General features: G+C 41.6%; 1 protein-coding gene across 4 annotated transcripts in view; it reads left to right on the top strand.

The window, feature by feature from the left end:
• The window catches only part of LOC143345550 (glutamate receptor ionotropic, kainate 2), a 131,517-nt gene that overhangs the window by 52,250 nt on the left and 58,766 nt on the right, over positions 1-20,501 (top strand). For all 4 annotated transcript variants that reach the window (XM_076772801.1, XM_076772800.1, XM_076772802.1 and 1 more), the window contains exon 4: positions 11,590-11,841. In XM_076772801.1, coding sequence (XP_076628916.1) covers positions 11,590-11,841 — 252 coding nt within the window. The remainder of the gene's footprint in view (positions 1-11,589; positions 11,842-20,501) is intronic.

Genomic DNA, 20,501 nt, shown 5'->3' with positions numbered 1-20,501 from the left:
AGAATTGATTTAGGGACTAACAAGGCCACGAATCATGTCGATTTCGAGCCTGATATTAGGTCATTCTTCTACTCCAGTTGTGAACAGAGAAAACTTGGATGAAATAATTTATTTAATCTTGTTTCCAAATTATCGTTTCTTAAATGCTATTTTTAAATGCTACTCTTCCTTTTGGAATAGCGTGCTACTTATGCGTGGAAAGCGAAGACTTGATCTTTCCAGAGCCTAGAATGCATCCAAATGATGATATTTTCCTCGAATAGTTCAGAACATAGTAGAAGCAATCAGGCAGCGTGCTAAGCTAGAAGCAATTAGGCTTCACATTAGCCATCAGGCTTCGAAGTTCAGCAGCACTATGAACTAAACTACTTTGGTTGTAATGGCAATCAGGCGTACTATACAGAGGGTGTCCTGCCTCAAACGTTATAGATTATGTTCTCGAGAAGTATTAAGGGCAAACTGCTGGGAAAAATTCGTCGATCTTCGATTTACTCGTCGTAGTTAAAGTAAGCACATCCTTGAACCTCCCACGCTACGAAACATTGAAATCTCATTAATTCCAAGGACCCGGTCCACGAATTTCTCGAGTGTCCCATCCAACAAAAATTGCAGACTTATAATTGTGCCAGCTGTATCGAAACAACCCTTGAGACACGAACATTCCGTGAATGTATATTAATGCTTTTCAGTTGTTTTTCCTTGGCAAACATCTCAAGACACTTCTCTCCGCCGCCATATCTCGAGTCCCTCGTATACTGGGAGGATTTCTTGGCAACGATTTCGCGGGTCCACTTTACGAGTTGAAAATAATTACGAATTCCAGCCCGACGGGTCGCGTTTTCGCTTAGGGAACGAATCTAAAAGTCAGGAATATATTATACGCTTCGTATCGGTTGGTCGTAAATTGATCGTCGATGGCTACGAGTCACCTGTTACGCGCGCAAATATCGGACGAGAATTTATCGTCGAACTGTCTGACGATACGAATTTTATTTATTTATTCTTGGCAGGCACCAAATCGTCGGAAATAAAAAATGTTTGATTCCTGTCTGTCTAATTTGATTAAATTTTTATTAGTACACGATCGGAGCACGCGACGAACATTCTGAATGTTCAGCTCCAGCTTTGAAAGCGATTTCCTTTTACGTAGCACGAGAATTTGCAGCAGCACGTAGTTCGTTTTTCACGAACGAATAGTACTGCTGGCCTTTCGCTACTTTTCCTTTTCGCCCGTAGCCATTCGCGTCTTTCAATCCATTCGATACTCCGGAAATACATGTGTTCCAAAGAATGTTTCAAATATATTACTTGAAAGTACATTTGGATGATGTATTTCTATATTATTAACAATATAGCTTTGAATATTTATATTTATCTAAAGGAGGAACAAAGAACTATTTGTGTGAAATTTCAAGTTTGTATGTTTCACAGTTTTTCGTAAAAAAAATTTTGAAGTACGATCTAAGAATTGCGTCGAAAAGCCTAACAACTTTTTGAAAAAGTATTTCAGTCTGGAATGATAAGATATTTACGGAACTTTTTAGGAGAACGAAGTACCTTTATTTAAGTAAAATCGAATCAAATTTCATACGACGAATGTTAAGTGGCCATAGATTTAGTCTTACTTGTATGGAAGACAACGTTAATTATAGTCGTTGGTATAGTCATCGGATAGAGGATTAAATGCCCTTTAAAATGAGCGTTCGAACAAGTCGATAGCTTAATTAGTTCCGGAGATATAGCGATTTTAGTTTCAAGTCGATGCGGTGGCTAGTTTCGGAGATATAAGGGTCCGAAGCGTTTGTTTACTACGGCCTTGTCAAGGCCGTTGACCGCACGTGACTCGGAGAAACTAGGTCACTCGACCACTCGGTCACGAGTCACGTACGAGAAAGAGAGGTCCGGCGCGACGCGCCAGACGAAGACAGCAATAGTCGAATTAAGAAAAATTACCCCTTTACATAAATTACGATATCTCGAAAACGGAAAGTCGGATCGTCAAAAAACAAAAGCCATTTTAAAGGGGAAGGTTTGCCGTTTCTAACAGTGGCTCAATTATAAAGGAAACTCTAGTAGTTTCGGAACTGCACGCGTCTAAAGTTTTAGTATCTTTAATACTTGTTAATATTGTTTTTTTTTTAAATATTATTACCCGTGAGTAAATTATTCGGGCAATTTCATTCTATTAAATGTTTTTGACGTTACTGATAATAATTATTGCACAAAATTTCGCTTACTTCAATAGTCAATAGTAACACATACTTTTAAAATATTTCTTTCCTCTTGCGATCTTGCTTCTTCCACGAACACAGTCACAATAAGAAAACGAGAAACAAAGGGTTTCCTCGAAGTGTCAAACTAGAATACTTCCTTGAACAAACATGTATATCGGGTGTTTGTTTTCTAACAACCGGCCCAGGGAAAATCGACGGAAAAACATTCAGACACGGCGACATTCGCGTATCGATTTCGCGAACCGTGTCGACATCGGTGCTAGGAACGACGAAGATAACCGGTGGCCAGCAGCCAACGGGTATGCGGCGTATCTGAATTTTTCGCGTCGATCGCGCGCGTTTTCCGTCGCCTACGTCGACACGAATTCCAAACTCGACACACAAGCTCGTCGAAACATGTAAATTCTCCGAAGCCGCGGTGTTCGTGTTTCAGCTGTTTCCCGTGGAAAACACGCGGCCCGCCATAAAGTGCAAAGCCTTTCCGAATTCCGAGACGGAAACATGGTCCAGGAACTCGATGGACAGCCCTAACCCGTAACCTTGACGCTGGAAAAAGCTACCCTGGCTTTTATCTCTCGACCAAGAGACCTCGTAAATTTCTCGGTTAGAGCTGGCCGGGTTGAGTGCACGACCTTCGAACCAACGAATCTCCCGAGCCTCCGGAACCGCCGGAGTCGGTCCTCTTCCGTTTAACGGAAAAGTTCGAAAGGTCGAATCGCGAACGTTGCTCGTCCCGCGAGAAACAGAGACCGCTAGGAAGATTAACTTCTCTCCTCCGCCTCTGCGCCGCGGAAAGTTTGCCGACGCGATCGCGCTCGTAAACAAATTCGGATTTAGCTGGCTGGCTTTCATCCTTGCTTTTTGCTCCTTGTTGTCCCCGGTTCCTTTTCGGCTTCCGTGAATACGGGACGCTTCCAGTATTTGGGTCAGGCTATAGTTCCGCTCTAACAAGGACGCTATAACGCTGACTTTTTCGTCGGCTTTCAAAAAACTTTTACTCGTTCCGCCACATCTGGCGAACACTTCCAATCTTTCTCTTTCCTGTCTGCATTTAATTCATCTGAAAATAATCGTCAAGAATAAAAACAGGTAGTTGAAGACTCATAATCGTTGCATGATAAAGAAACTTTAATTTGGTGCACAGGGTATTAATGGTAAGGTTGGATGAGCGTATCAAGGAACCAATCAGGGGAACATTGTTCTCCGCGAAAGTGGATCGGAGGTTCGATCGTCATCCTCTGGAAACGTTTCTCTCGAGTATACCTTTCAAACTGTCTCGGGGAATTAACGGCTCAGCCTGCGGCTCATTACGGGTGCGTCGCACTTCCGGTACACGTATCGTCGGTCCCATGTGGCGCAGGATCACGAATTTATTGGTCCACCCGCAGAACCGAGAAATTGGATTTTTCCTGTCGGACCATTTTAGTGAAACCGTGGCGGGCCAATCCTTGGTGACTAGCGAGATCGATGCTGGTAGCACTTAATTGCTCCCCCCCAAACCACCTCATCCCTGTGGCTGCCATCCCACCTCTCTCGACTCTGTCGTCGATGATGTAATTATTAGCGCCCACGTTTAGCGGTAAATTTACCGGAAGCTTATCCGTCTTTGGCCTTTCAGGTTAATTAACGAAGATAAATTAACCGACGACCGAGACAATCGACTTGGCGAGAAAAATTGAGAAGAAATCGCGAGACGACAGCAAAATCTTCGATAATCGAACCATCGACAATCTTCTTGTTACCCTCGCACATAAAACGATAGAATATTGAATAAATTTCGATACGCGTACGTGTCCCCGATATTCAATAATTCACTGCGTGGAATACTTACAATTTTATAATAATCCTGAAAACTTTCATAAATTGCCAAGTATAATCCTCGTATGATTTCTTTGACGCAAAGTTGTCCCGTCGAACGGTTTCAACGGGTTAAAACAAATCCGGTGTTGCGCGTCGAAGTAGCCAGAAGCTACGTTGTCGTGACAATGGAACATCGAGGACAAACTCCAGATTTAATTAAAAAGTTTAATTAAAGTCCGTTCGATCGAAGCCGCCCAAGACCCCTGCCCTTTACCTGCGTCGCAAACTACCGTGCTTGTAATTTATACAATCGTTCGGTATGCATTTTCGAAACGCGAGCCTCAAGCGAGACAGTCTAATTTAATATAGTCAGCTGTGGACTGAACGCGGAGAATTAATATTTCGTCGGTTGAATATTGAAGGAACAAATAAGCGTATGTGTCGTGGAAAGCGAACATTGCGAACTCTCGGGATAAACGAAGCAAATTCTGTTTCGCGCGTAGCAAGCGAAATTTGTTAAACGTGGAAAAAATGACGACGAATTGAAAGCCGTTTCAGAGGTTACGCGGCTCCGGGGATGTATTCGAAAGAATAATTGGTCGTAATTAGCGATACTTCATGAAGTTTGAACCGCGCGGAGGGAAGGACGCCATCAATATCGAAGTCCTTTTTTTTCAATCTCGAGCTCAACGAGGATTTCCTTCGAGCAGCGTAATTTCGACTCGCTCTTTCCATGAATGCGCTTTACGCTCTTTTAAATCGTTATAAATTAGTTCCGCCGGAAAGTGTCCGAACCTTTGCACGCCTCGTTGAAATCTGGTCTCGGTAAATATGCTCTTTGCGAGAATACGAGCTTACCTTTCCTTGTTCTATCTTCCCCGTATCGTTTTTTTCATCCTCGCGCGACCAATGAAATAACGAGTGCTGGGTTTCACCCTTCAAGATGCAATACAAAACGGTATAACGTGAAACGTTAAACGCTGAATTGCGTAACGTAGGGGAAAGATTTGAAATGCTGCTTTAAATGGGAGTTTGCTTTCAATTACTGGCATCTCTCGTGGACAATAATACAAGTCCATATATAATATTACTCAAAAATAGATGATTTCATATATTATCACGTATGATCAGTCATAGTTCCATGCGATGGTGAACGATCGTATAAGTCACGATTCATACATGACCCGTATTCAATACTATACAGGGTGTTCGGCCACCCCTGGGAAAACTTTTAATGGGAGATTCTAGAGGTCAAAATAAGACGAAAATCAAGAATAGCAACTTGTTGATGCAGGCTTCGTTAAAAACTTATTAACAATTAAATTAAAAAATTTCAAATCGTTTTGGAATAATTACTTCCGATTGCAAGGGTCGATTATAATAATTTTTGATGAATAGATATACCCCGGAAATCCTATCCAGTTTGGAGAAAAAAATTTGAGGTGTGAAATTTTTCAACAAAATTAAAAAATTTTAAATCGTTCTGGAAAAATTATTTTCAATTGCGGGGATCAATTACAATCATTTTTGGTGAATAGACATACCCCCGAAATCCTACACAGTTTCGAGAAAAAAATTAATTACCGAAAATTTCATGTCTGACCATAGCGTTGATATGTTTCACTGAAATTTCATGCGTATCTTTAAAACATCATAACTTCTGAACGGATTGGACGATTTTAATGTTTAAAAAAGCAAACTACGCGTATTTTGGTGGGGAATATGCACAAAGTGCAAAAATATTCGAAAAGTTGGTCCTTGACCCCGCAAAATGAGAAAAAACCCCATAAAAATGGTCCAATTTTCAAACAGCCGTAACTCCTACAATTGTGAATATATTTCAATGAAACTTTTTCCTGAAGTAGAGCTCATGGGTACCTACAAAAAAGTATTAGAAAACTTTTCTGTAGGGCGTCAAACAAAATTACTAAAAATGAAAAAGGAATTTTTAAGAAAAATCGACCCAGGGGGTAGTGCCTAAATTTTTCGACGAAAAAGAAATTTTTCAAATCGTTCTAAAAAAATTATTTACAGTTGCGGGGGTCAATTACAATAATTTTTGGTGAATAGATATACCCCCGAAATCTTGCGCATTTTCTTAGAAAAAAATTCAATACGGTCGGAACTTTAAACGTTAATAACTGTTTAACGAAGCCTTCATCAACAAATTGGTATTCATGATTTTCGTCTTATTTTGGCCTCTAGAATCCCCCATTCAAATTTTTCCCAGGGGTGGCCGAACACCCTGCATACTTATGTATGACGTGAATATAATTCACATCTATTGATATACGATCACGTATCTTGCGATCAATCATTCTTTCCGTAAAAATACAAAAATATCATACTTCTCGCAGAAATTTATAGCTAGAATATATTGTGTTTATGTCTACTGTAAAACTCGTTAAATTTAATACGAGAATCGGTTCTATAACAAATTTGAATCCGATATAAAAACGAAAAAGTAACAATCGTAGAATCGATATAGGAACCGTAACGGAAACAAATCCGGTCCGAAATTTGGGTTATTCGTAACAGTTATTCGCACTAAAGGTACTTCATAACAGTTTCAAGAACCGAAATCGATACCATAACCGTTTCCAAGCCGTGAAATATAGTAAAAAGCTTTTCCGCTTTAGCAACCAAGAAGATACGGGACGCGTAAATATTGATGGAAATCGTTTCTTCCCGTTATTATCGATAGCTATTTACATCTTTACCATCCTCGGGGGCTATCTGCCCCGCTCGGGATCCAGTAATACATTTTTATTATTTCTGATTGCTATCCAGACGTCGAGCATTCGTATTTACTCCGAACTCTCTGCGCGGTTTTCTTCTTATCTTGACCGTTCCTATTCCCTTTCTGTCGTGGCTTTTTCATTTATCTTTATTCCCGGTCCGTCTCGCCGCCTTTGCCATTTTTCCCTTCCTTGTCATTTCCACTCGACCGTTGCCCGCGGTGAAATCGTCGGCTCAAAGTACATGCTAATGGGGCGAATATTAAAAAATAAACGAAACACGAACAGCACAGAGGGGGGAGGGGGGGATGAAAAAGAGGAAATGGAAACGGCCTCGGGGCCTACGATTTGAAAGGCCACGCCTCGTTCGAAATCTTTTTCTACCCCGACTTTCCGTCAACGTTTACTTCATTAAATCGCAAATTAATCGTCCCGTTCCAGCGAGCAACTCATTTACGCCGCCTTTGCTTCCTTTATCTTGCGCTTGCTCTTGTGTAAATGAAAACTTTTTCTTTACTTTCAGCGGTTTCTGTAGCGTTTGCCAGTCGCCCGAACGCCGGGCAGATTCACTGAAAGGTCAACTTTTCTTTCCACTGTGTACCGTAACATCGAGATCTTAAATCCTCGATGCATGAAAAGCGTATTACGAGTACGAGTTACTAACTATAATGTATTATTTTTGTTATAAACGTGGAGTATCTAGTAAAGGAGTCGAGGACATTCGTTTCGCCCTGAAAGGAAATTTTCAAGATGTAAAAGTGAAAGAAGTTGAAAGATATAATTGTTTCTGTTTCCGTAGATTTCTATAGCAAGAACTGTCGGAAAGTTCGAACATCGGTGTAAACTGTATAACGAATGCTCCCGCAAATTACGAACTTTTTTTATCATCTGAGAATAAGAAACGTTTCTCGAAAGTTTTACTCGCACCTGTTACTTACACTCCGTGCATTTCACAGGTGTGCAAATTGGTTTCATTGTTGGGAATTAAGTTGCATCGATTTCCGAGATGTTATTGCGACGAAACGAAACTTTTAACCGAGTGTTTTCCCTCCGAGTCTTTAGTAGTAGATTACTGCTGCGCTTTAAAGGATAATGAAATGGAAATTCGAGGAGCTTCGTTTTGAAAGGAATGGTGCGCAATGCCCATTCCGTGGGTTAATCCCTTTTGTCGAGTTTCGACGGCCAGCAAAACAAAATTAAAAACAATTTCGGAAGCGTGCTCGAAACTAATAAAAGTCTAATTTATAAATTAGAGAATTCTCTTTTTCTTCCGTCGATTTAATCTTTTCAATAAGCGCCAGTGAAGTTTGTGCGTAGTAAATTGCTCGTGCCAAAGGCAAATTAACCAAGAAAAAACTATGCGAATTACCGTAACTTCCTTCCTTAGGAGCTTGGAATAAATGAGACTTTAGAGTGGAACGCATAAACACTAAAAATTAAATTTCAGTAAAAATAACTTGTAAGAAAGAAAACGCGTGGACGTTGAAAAGTCTGAACCGAGGAAACAAAACACGTGTCCGACTCGTCGGAAAGAGAATAACCCAGTGAAGCTGCGAAATGGAATGTATATCATGGTGCCAACAGCATTTGTATCGGAAATAACCAAGGAAGTTAGGCGATGAATCTAGTCGGCAATCAGCGCAATAATATTCGAACCGGAAAACACAATACGTATACTTACACCACAGATTGAAAACAAAATACTGACAGTAAAAATTAAAAAACATGCTGATAGATCACTCTTACTTAAGAAAATTTGAGTCGAATTTTTAAATTTCATTTCCTCAATTTGCTTGCGAAAAGATTGAATTAAAATTTTCTTCTCCATTACAAATTTTCGTATAATTGATTTAATAATTATATTTAAATTCGTGGTGTGAAATAAACTATTCTTCCCTTTTGATTTGTATTTGTTGTTCTTTGTATTTTGCTTTATTCATGGACGATGATCAACGTTTGCTGGAATTATTATTTGCATTTCTTTAACATCAATGGGAATTTTACGAAACTTCATTACCGTCTCCGATAGAGAAATTCTGATACGAGAGAAAAATGGCCCGAGGCCGGTGTAATTCGCATGTAATGACCGCGATGGCGCTCAAAATGTGGCGCGATAATGGACCACCAAAATCCCATTATCTCGTACGCTGAGAATTCATTACTCGTTAGTTCCCATCCCCGTTGATATTTTTCGACCCTCCGCGACCAGATAATCAAAAGAACTAGAGTAAGAGAGGCTTCATAAATTTTGAGCGCCGTTGCCATAATTCAGAGGGTAAGGTCGCCTAAATTGGACTACCTCCAACATTCTTTTACGCTGTGATATATCTAACACTCGACTCGAAAATACTATTACTTATCACTGTTCCGTATTCATCAGACAATATATCGAAGAAATTTTAACAAAATGAGGTACTTCGAAAAATGGTAATGATTTCATTTGATTTTTAGCATTTTTATCGCTCGCGATTCAGATGATCAGAAAGTAACGATATTAAACAATAAATAAAGAACGAACGAAACATAAAATATAATTCATTCGTTTTGAGAAAAATCTTGCAAAATGAGGAGGATTATGTATTCCAAGGATGATGAATAACAAATTTAATAAATTTCATAGAGGGTAAGTTTACTAATGTGGTCCCGGTGGGGTAATCAGATCCGCGTGGCGGCGTCGTGGCACATTTTCATCGTCGACGCGTCCCCCCAGGAACGCGTCGCCAGTCGACTTCGGTAGAGAACGATGATAGATACCGCTTTATTTTATCCTGGGGGCATAAAGGGCCTCGCTGAAAGCCACTTGGCCGTTGTCGTAAGTAGATAAGTCCTTTATACTGGGAACTCTTCGAATAGCTGGAGGACTGGCCGACCTGGCTGGAAGATTAAGCGACTAGCCGAGGAATTTCTAGAGAGGATTACGCTTCTTGCGAGAGCTGCTTCATTTTTCGGTGCTCTTGAACCACTTTTACGCGAGCCGACTGGTGTTAAATCGCAGTTCAAGCTCCGCTGATCGAGGTTATTTCCAAACGACGAGAGAAGTTATACCAGTTTATGTGGGTGGAGGGTGGTTTTGTAAAGTACAGTTTATTCAAGCTAAAAAAGCTTTTAAAAAACTCACGATTAAATGCAAGATTGCAGAATACGATTGTTTGCTATTTCGAATCTACATTTTTATCGCCTTTTTATAACTGTAAATCGTGAGTTTCGTCGATCGTTTCATAGCCAAGAAATCTCTGTGGAATTCGATTCCACGAACTGTTGCCGTACTGTATCCAACGCGAACCTCTAGCTTCTAAAACACTCAGTCGTGATGTTAGTACCTGGAAACTGCTGTTCCCAACGGGACGTTTGAATCCGTGAGTTATTGTACCGTGTAATGTATTAACTTACCAGCATAAGGACTGGTTGTCTGAGGCTTGAAAGGTATCACGGAGTTGACTAACTTAGGACTCGAATAGCACCCACGCGGACCGTAACAGCTCTTGCAATTGAAGCAAGATAACACGGGGATTCGAGCCACTATAGTCAACCATTCTGCGCATATACATGCATGTACGCCACCACGTCGCACATCAAAGACTATCAAGAACAGCTTTACGAGCTTCGTGATCTTTGAACGCGTTCGATCCACCGTTAACGAAGGTAGTAACTACGTGCATCATTAAAATTTTACAAGAGTGTACGAAGTGTCTTAGTCGTACGAAGTTTTGATCCTCTAGCTCGGACGTCTCTTCGGATATTTATATATTAAACACGTCTGTTCTTCACTATCTAATTAAATTATAATCTTGAAACTTGATTGGAGGGATCTCCAACCAGATTATCCATCATCGTTAGTTACAGCGATCAATAAATTTTCCACCGTCATACATTACTTCATTATGTCCACTTAAGAAGTGCAAGAACTTCCCACTGGGGCTGGTATTTATAGTAATAATGATAATGATAGATGATTAAATTTGATTCGATGGTTCCATCATCGGTCTAACGAAGTCAGAAAATATATATGAGAAAAACCATCACGAAGTCGGAGATTAAAACCTTCTTACATGGATTCCCTTACAATTTGATGCACAATCTTAACATTTTGTTCCACTTTGAAGCAGTATATCTCAAGACTAGGAAATAAAAGAATAAACGTAATAATCGGAATTTTACTGTAGAAGAAAAAGAAAGAAAGAAGAATATGTGGTTTAATGCACGAGATTATCGTTGCAGAACTTAATATTGCTTTCTGAATCTAAAAATAATGATCACCATTAGATGCAGTTAGCTGGGAAAATGGTATCGCGTCGAAGTTCTCGAAACCATCGGCACAGCGACATCAGAGAAAGCGTATCACCATTATCGGTAATAACCGTGATTTCTACGATCGGTTCAACAACTTGGAGCAGCCATAGAGGAAGTATACTCCGTTGAACAACAACCTTGGTCATCTATTCAACTTAGCGAGGCGTTAATTCTGCATTAACGTCGTTCTCCAGTCGTTCTACACGCGTACGATCTTAATGGGTAGCCCCCTCTCGTCGTCTACAGCCGATTTCTCCGTGTAATGGTTTATCGAACGAACGACCGACGAAATTGTGCCAGTAGATGGCTAAGCAGATTCGCGGGTTCCCTTAACGAGAATCGAATGAACCAGCCGATCGAATAGTCCGGTGCTTTAAACGAGACGCGTTACAATAATACGATGTTTAATCTTTTCGATTCTGTCGATACTCGTGGACTCCAGCGAGATTTAATCTCACCAGCGACGATTATAACGATTCGATATATTACGAGATTTACTATATCGTATTTTATGGTTTCTGTCGCAGCATGTCAGCAGGTCAAATACGGGGTGCAAGCGGTATTCGGCCCGTCTGATCCGATCCTGGGCCAACACATTCACAGCATATGCGACGCATTGGACATTCCACACCTGGAAGCCAGGCTGGACCTGGACCCGGAGGCGAAAGAGTTCAGCATCAACCTTTATCCCGCACAAAGTTTGCTCAACGCCGCTTATCAGGACATCATGGAGTTTCTCAACTGGACCAAAGTCGCCATCATCTACGAGGATGACTACGGTGAGTAATGTAGACACGCTTCGAGGACTTATAATATTCTCCATTTGTAGTAAATTAGAAATACGAGTAATTTGGTTGACAGTGAGGGAGAAAAATATTTAATTGTGAAGCTATTTTGAGAGTAAATAAAATAATGGAAGCGTTTGCATTAAATGTGGGAACCACGGTAGGAAGTTGTTTCCAGTGTCTGATTACGAGTATCTCATACTACTGCGAGTGTACGTCGTACTGGAAACGTGAACTTGCAACGCGAAAATTAACGTACAACTTTGATAAGACTTTACAAACTTTGGCGGAAGCATGTTAGCATTTTCCTGTGAAAAAATCTTTTCCTTGGCTTTTTAGATTGAAAATTGTAAATAAAGTCCTTGTAGATGCGGCGTCAGATGGTCGAGAAGCAAACGTTCCGCACACCTACATCGACTTAGAAGCATTTCAAAGCAAGAACGCAGCGCCAAGTATGCCCTCGGGTTCTCGTCACCTTTTTGTAGGGGTCATTAAAGGGGATGCATATTCATACTCTCGTCGTCCTAGGTGAGTCGTCGTGTTTGAACAGGATACGAACCGTGAAATAAGTTCGTTCTCGAAACTTTTGCCCCGTCGTCATCTCTAGTACACTCGTTTCTTATAATTCAACGGTATAAAATGCATCGTGCTCGAACGGTTCGTTCGTCGAATATTAATTTAAAACGTTTCGCTGAATCGGTCTTTGAAGGTGTTCCACTCGAATTAGGGGAAAGTTCCCGTCCGACGAGACGACGGTTGAAAATCGAGAGGGAAACGTTAATTGTACCGATATTCTCGTTCAGTTTATCTTGCTCGATTATCAGTTTGCCTAACTGTGTCAGAAAGGTGCTCCCAATTACAGTCTCTATTAGCAACAATTACGCGCCGCAATAATGGAATAACGTCGATTAATAACGGGCGGGCGCGTGTCTGACGCAAAAACTGAGATAATGAAATTCATTCGTAATGAGAAACGTCGTCTGTTCGGCCCCGGTGAAGAAAACGGTCCCGTTGAGAGGGAATTCCGTCTAATTAATTCGGAAAATGGCGGTTTAAAGCGAGGGCTCGTTCCGTCGCGTTCACGGTTCCTCGTTCCGTGCACCGCCATTCTTTGGTACCAATCTTTGGCGATGAATAATGGAAGGACCCAAGAGAATTATATTAGCTGCGCGTGAACGATATCAGACGTCGAGATGCCGTCCCTTTACGTGCTCTCGTCCCACGGAATTCTAGTTAACGTTTCGGGTTTATTTAATTCTGATGTATCAGGGACTCGATAACCATTCGATAAATTCGATGTTTGCGCAATGGAGCATCGAGGAAAGCTTTCGTTCGCTGTTCGACCGGCCAAGAGAATTAAACACCGATCCACCTAGATCCGGAGATTTGGAACTTTGTTTAAAAACAACTCGAAACGTCGCGTATTCCATCGACGTTGACGCACGCCCGCAATTGGCTGATCGAGCAGCTTCGAAACCTGGATTACAGCAGGTGCAGGCAAAATCATCCGCCATAAGCTCGCGCTGTACGTGGGACTGTCGGAATATTCTTGTGACAGATTGTCGGAACACGTGCGTCGCTGCTGCATTTCGTGCTCAATGAACGTGACTCTTCGCCCGACGAGAACGGAGGACTCTGTTGTCAGTGAAGAGGAAATGGCGTATTCGTCGTCAGACAGCGACGAGCGTTACCAATTTTGCATTATAAATGCTCCGGAAACGCGTCTCGTAAACTAACGAACTTCTCGGTATAGCAACAAACTCGACGCAAACGGATCGTACATTGCAATGATCGACGATCTTGTAACAGTTAGTTAGTTTACTTATCAGGTGACGTAATATAAAGACAAAGTGGTTAGGATCGATTGCATTGCAATTCTAAACACCGCGTTCTAGAACATCGTTGGAATTGATTGGACTACCAGCTTCCATTAGTAGACTCGCTGATAAGAGGATTGTTTTGGAATAGGATTTCGTTACAATGTCGAACGCTTTTATCAGTTGTGGAACGTCATCCAATTTGTGTTTTAATTAACGCCTCGAGGAATTGTCGTTCGCGATGTCAAAGGTCGATCGAACGCGAACGCGCGTCAAGTTTTCCCGGTCGTTTCCGTTCTCGAAGGATTTCGTTTCCGATCGAAGGCACGATTGGATTTACCTGGAACTTAACTACCACCGATGAAAACATCCCTCGAGCTTAACCGCCTTTGCCAACGAGCTTACCTATTTGCAGAGGTGCACGAAAGTTACACGTACAAGCCGATTAGAACACCCGTGGCCCACCGCTCGCCCACCGCCCCCGCCGTCCCCTTCGACAAACTGATTTCCTCCAGAGATTTACAGGAGCTCCGGAATTTCGGTGTTTCCTCCACTATCAATTCCAGTCGGGCGGTTCGGTCGCTGGAAGCAACGAATACCCGGCCTTCGAGAAAGGAACACGTCTGGAGCCGTGTTTGAAGCCACACCGAGAGGCCAATCCAGGGTCGCCTAACCTTCCCCTTTCGGTCGAAAGGGAAAGAGCGTGGCGATTTTCTGACAAATTACGGAGAAGCTTAATCCCTTTTGCCGGAATAGCCAATTTAAGGGCAACTTGGGCAACGTGTGCTTATATCGTGGCCTAGCGGAATGGGTTCTTACGTACTTTTAATAACAATTAAATATGTTTCGTACAAAGTACACGAACAAAAACTGGAGGATAAATGCTGTAAATGTTAACTGTAAAGAAAACGTAAAAAATCTCAATCTTCGTAAAGTTTAAGGGTGTCAAAACATCGATTTTTAAAGTGAAGAGTAAAGGGTGTTCGTTTAAATTATATTTAGTCTAATGCAGGCCAGTAACGTGTCGAACGTTTCTCAGCGCTCGTAGCAAACGCCGTCATTCGGCGGAGGAATTTTCAACGATCCTAATAAAGCTTTAATGCGGCTCTACCCGTCGTTATTTCACGCTGTCAGCGTTAACCCTCGTTACCGAAGATCCAGCGTCTTCCATCGAGCTGCGCAACCTGCAAAGGCGAAACGCAAACTCGAGCCTCGAGTTTCTCGAAAATTTCCATTCTTCGTCCACGCGAGCATATCTAATACAATCGTCGAATATCAATATTTTGTAATTACAATACTCTCTTTGTCAAATAAATTGGATCTGGAAAGGGTAATGAAATAAACGACTGAAATTAAATATTCCACAGGCGATTGCTTGTAAAGCGTACGTCCAACCTGAAACTCGATTATAGTCTGGTACAAACGTTTGTTCAATTACTTTTATGATGCGTTTCGACGTGCCGCTCGGGTTCTTTTCAGAAAATAATTGTATTAAAAGAAATACCGATCAGCAAAATTGAGGAAGATTAAAAAATATAATAATAGAAAAACAAAACACCGAGGAGTGATGAAATTAAAGATGAATTCTATTCGTATTTATGGTCGTTCGTCGAAACAACGCTTTTAGTTTTGCACAAGTAGGACCACAAAACTATCTCTGAGTTACTGCTGAAAAAAAGAAAGTGCTAGACGGTCCTATTAAAAAATTCACGTTATGCAAAGGGTTGAGCTGCAAGTACGCGCATTAAAAGTTTCCCCTCTCTTAAACGGCACTTAACAAACCCTTCGCGCGATTCACCGAGATATTTAAGGGCTCGGTGCTCTTTTGCATCGCGAGCACATTCTTCGAGCATCGTTGGTGTAACTTTTCGCGTCCGTAGGAAGAGACTTCGCATTAACATTGTAATTTTAACTTGACGAAGTTTCGCGAAGACAAAGCTAACGCAACGGTTGGGCGGGACGTTGATAATTTCTGGTTTCGATATTCCGTCAAGTGGATTTCAGATTGTCGAGAATCACATTCGTATTATTTCAAACGAGAATTTTAAGTTGAATTTACTTATTGACTATATTTTAATTGGGTACCTTTATAGCGACGGAGCTCTTTTGCCACTTTGGATGGCAAAATAGGAAAGTATCATGCATCTCCGTCGATGACCTGTATCCAAAAGCCAAAAGGAATACAGGGTCAGGATCCATCTCGAGGTTTCCCCTAATTCTGGCAACCGAATTCCGTTCCCTCGCGCCTCGAGAATCGCCAATGAACCTTCAACCCGGTCTATCACCGACCATTGTACAACTTCCAGGACTTGTTCTCCCGCACCCTCCTTCGAGTTTTCCTTTCGATCCTTCTTATTTCCCGAACTTCGTTCACGTTCCTCACGAAACATTCCGGACAATGGAAACGCTGGTCGGTAGACTGGACTGGGGGAGGACGCAACCATGCATTTTAAACTTCGGTATTGAAAACATAGCTCACCCTTTTCTCCCGTGTCGATTCGGACCGCAGATCGAATTGTATTTTTATCATTCGAAGGCTGTCACATTGAGATAATATTCTGCATTAGCTTATATAGGCTAACACCGACTATAACGGCAATAAAAATTGCAAAAGTATCCTTTATAATATGTTAGAAGTTAAAAAATATCGAAATGGAGTTGTTCTGATAAATTTAAAAATTGATATTCTTGTGCCTTTTACAAATATTCTCTCGACCATTCGATGCTATTAGTAGGGAAACTGATTTATTTATTGTCCACTATTCCAAACTGTGAGCTTAGGGGGGTTAAGAACCACTGTCATGAGCAGTTCCCGAGAACGACATTTGCCTCGATTGTGGTATCAATTCGTTCCAGGGAATTCTGAGACTCGTTCGAGGAGCTCGTACAACCATCCAGACAGCGACTTATTCCTTCCCATCGCGAAAAATGAAAAAAGTCCCCGTGCAGTGCGCGAAATCTTCGTGTCAGAAGCAGACTCGCGTTTCCGCAGCCGGCAATATTGGCAGGCGGGTTGAAGCTTCCTTGAACATCGCCGAGAAAGTGGCGAGTAACGTCTCTCCTCATCCCTCCGCGATGGGGGAGAGATTTGCGAGCAGCCACCTCAGGAATACGTATCTGGTTTGCCACGTACGCGTTGCACGGCAACTAAATCACTGGGATGGAGAGCTGACGCTGTCTCTTCTTTACGATTCGCTCGTGAGAGCTAAAAGATGAAGCGGGACCATGACAGGGACTGGAACAAGCTGCCAGGGAAAATGGGAAATAGCGACGTGCTTACGGAACAACGCCTGGAAAAAAAACACACGAAAGGACAACGGATACGTATACCGTGGATCGATAACAATTACCGGCTTGAATATCGAATGAAATAGAGACGAATATTCCACCGGTGGATTATAGTTTATCGGCCATGCCACAAACATTCGTCATACAACGTTTTGTCGTTTGGTCCGTAGGGGGAAGCAAAGTATCGTGAAACACGTTTTAAAAGTTCTCTGGCCATGCTTTGACTATTAAAAAAGAATTCTTTGGAACGGATACATCGTACGTTAGAGTCTGTATTTAAAGGGCTGAATAGATTGCAATGAAATTTTATTAAAAAATTGAAGTATTGCTATGATTTGCACAGAACATATAAAAATGAAGGGTTATCAAGAACTCGCGAATAGACGTTCATGGGATTTTAATCAGTGTCGTTTAAGAAGGCATTAACGTCGGAATGAGGTACAAGAGGAGTCATAGAAACGGCGCTAGGAACATCAATCTTTCTCTAATAACCGCGACGGAGGGCAATACCAAAGACGCATTAGACAGCGTATTGTCGCGGGGCAATTTATCATCGTCATCGATCCGCTTGTTTCGATCAAATATGTACTCCGAAAGACGCGAGCAATTCAATTTCCTTGGATACCGAGCATCCCCGATCGAAGAGAAAAAAAAGGGGGGAACGACTTCCTTCCTTCGTTCGGGCACCGCAATATTTCATCCCCCGGGCGGTTATCGGCATTCGGAGCACGATCGTAAATGGTTGTCATTAGAGTAGGTAAATGCCGATATAATAATTTGTTTCGAGCCACTCGACATTCCTCGAACACGTGCGCGTCCCTGGTGGAATCATCCCCTTCGCCGTGTCGAGCTCCCCCAACATTTCACCCCCGCGAGTCTTACAGGTAATTCGAGCAATTATCGTCCCGGACTTTTCACTCGATTTCGTGCCAGGATTCGTAAGCTTTTCCCTAGCGGTGATACTCGAGGAAGAAACATATCTTGAACGATCCTACGATCCTCCGCGAACGTCCGAAAACCCGGATGATTTATACTCTTGTTATTTTCCTACTGTTCTCGATTCGCTCGAATCATTTATCGGAAAGTTTTGGACCGCTTCGAAGACAGATGTTTCTTGAATGAGCCACGTTGAATTTGGTACGACGAACAGAGGGGGGGTCTGTTTGGACTTGGTAGAAGCGATTAATTTTTATTCTTTTGGTTCTCTCGATTTGTAGCAATATATTTAGTTAGATTTTATAATAGTACCTTGCTTCGCGATCGACAAGCTGACACCAATTCTAGGAAATTTACAAATTCCAATGAATCGCCGGATTGCCTCGGACACCAACGACAATTAATTTCCGTTTCTTGATTTCTGGATTAGTCGGTTTGTCCTCGGATTAGCCAGCGTTAATTAACACGCCTCGAACAGGGAAACAGGCTCTCGCCGCTTTAGGAATGTCAGACAGTTCGTTAACGCGTGGAATTCATTTACTGGTTACGATAATTCATTCCTGTTCACTGAAGATTACTAGTCGCGTCGCGTACAATACGAAACAAATTTCCGGGAAAACATCGACGCAATTGTGTGTACCGAACACCGCATTTTAGTCATTCAGATATAATTAATTCTGATATATACCGAGCTGAAATTAATTGTACATTGTATATTATAATTTGTACTCCATTTGCCACGCAAATATGAATACTTTAATCGATACTAATAATAGCATAGATTATAAATTTTGGCCCTATTATTTAGCTTAACTAATATGTAATTGCATGAAAATGTAATATGCGTTTAGCAACTGCTTCTGCTCTGCAAGAATTTGAAAATTATAATAATTAGATTAAGATTAAATTTACATATGCTTATCTTAAAGGCAAACTGTATAGTATAAATTGTAATCTCTATGGTCGAACAGAAGTATAACCTTTAACGTAGTTTTTCGTATTTAATTAAATTCTGTTAACCACACGCAATGTCTTTGTTGCTAATTTCCCTTTCGTAAAGTAAAGCTCATTAGATGGAATTTTGAATTTCGTTCCCTGAATAACAAGGTTTCAAAACACGGACGCTAAAACTAATAGCAAGACGCATCGCGTGCCCGAGTCTGATAAATTTAAGACCGTGGTTGACATTCATACTGAAATATTGCCAACAGTCCGACATGGATTAAAGGAATTTGTCTTGAAAGGACGACTAGCAAGAAGTTTTTCGCGAGTTCCATGAAAGAAGTCGTATTCGATAGCAAAACGAGAACAAAATCCAGACGTCGTATCGACAAAGAATATTGTCGTGTGTCCATTTAACCGACGATAAAAAGTGACTGGCGAATCCATTCTAATTTGTTCTAGTTTCTTCAAAATCGTTCTCTTGAAAATCGATTAACACATACTTTGTTTAAATTATCCTACGAACGAGCATCGATCTTATACTGTGTAAGATATCGATAAAATAGCAAGGAACGGGGTAAAGAATTAAATTCATCGGCATCCGTCGGTGCAGTTGAGATTTAAGCGGAAAAATTAGATTGACTTAAGCTTCGAAGGGATCCGAGAAACACTGGTCCCCGCGGAGAATCCCGGGACAACGAAGTTTCTCGTGGAAACTTGAAAGGGAACGAACTCGAACCTCGGAAGACCCGCAAGTCGAGATGATACCTTGATTACTTAGGCGGTGGGAAGTATTGATTTCATCGGGCGACGCGATTCACGGGTTTCCGTCCCATTAAACGGCCGGTCTAACAATATCTAAGAAGATCCGCGAAGAAACCATTCTGACTCTCCCGCGGCTATTATTGGAATCATCGACGAAGACTTTGTAAATATCGTAGGATCCAAAAGTTGCCTCGGATCGTCGTGGATACTCGGAATTCCCAGAAATTCTCTACCGTTGGATTAATCGAGAGAACTTGGTAACCAGTGGTTTGCAAATTATTTGACCGTTTAAACGAGTCTTTGCGTACTTAATTACGCGATCGTTGGACCCAAGAAACTCCATTAAAATTACATATTTGTACGAATTCTTTTCTCCTCGGGGTGTGTTTACGAGTAATCAGAGTTGGATTACAAAACACCTAGTCCAAATTCTGTTCTCGCGCGTTCTGACATTCTATTTTACTTGGAATTTACCAGCACGTGAACGTTCCGCGAAATACCTCGAGGATGTAGTTTTCGTTCGTCGAGTTGAATTCCACTGCTTATGAAAAACTTCCCCTCGTCTTTTCCAGCAGAGAGCCTGGAAGCACCCTCCACGACTTTTGGCACTCGCGTGAATCGCGGCCTGCGGTTTACGAGTACCGGAGTACTTTACCAGTTTCACGAGTGCTATTGCGGGCTTCTATAGTTAATTACTCTCGTACACGTCGTTAAGTAATCGATGTTCGACTCGTAGAAACGCAGGAAAAACTTATCTACTCGATCTTATGTTCGGTGTGTGCGTTCAGTGAACATTATATCACGTTTATGGTATATTCATCGCCATAGGTCAGGGCCTGACTCTGTTTGTGGCGAGCAGAGTCAAGAGGAAGACCGACAGCATTTCCCTCGTCCTGCAACCACCGG

Source organism: Colletes latitarsis, chromosome 9 (assembly GCF_051014445.1).
Source record: "Colletes latitarsis isolate SP2378_abdomen chromosome 9, iyColLati1, whole genome shotgun sequence".
NCBI classification, from domain to species: domain Eukaryota; kingdom Metazoa; phylum Arthropoda; class Insecta; order Hymenoptera; family Colletidae; genus Colletes; species Colletes latitarsis.
The sequence above is the reverse complement of the archived record's forward strand: the minus strand, read 5'-3'. Positions and strand labels throughout refer to the sequence as shown.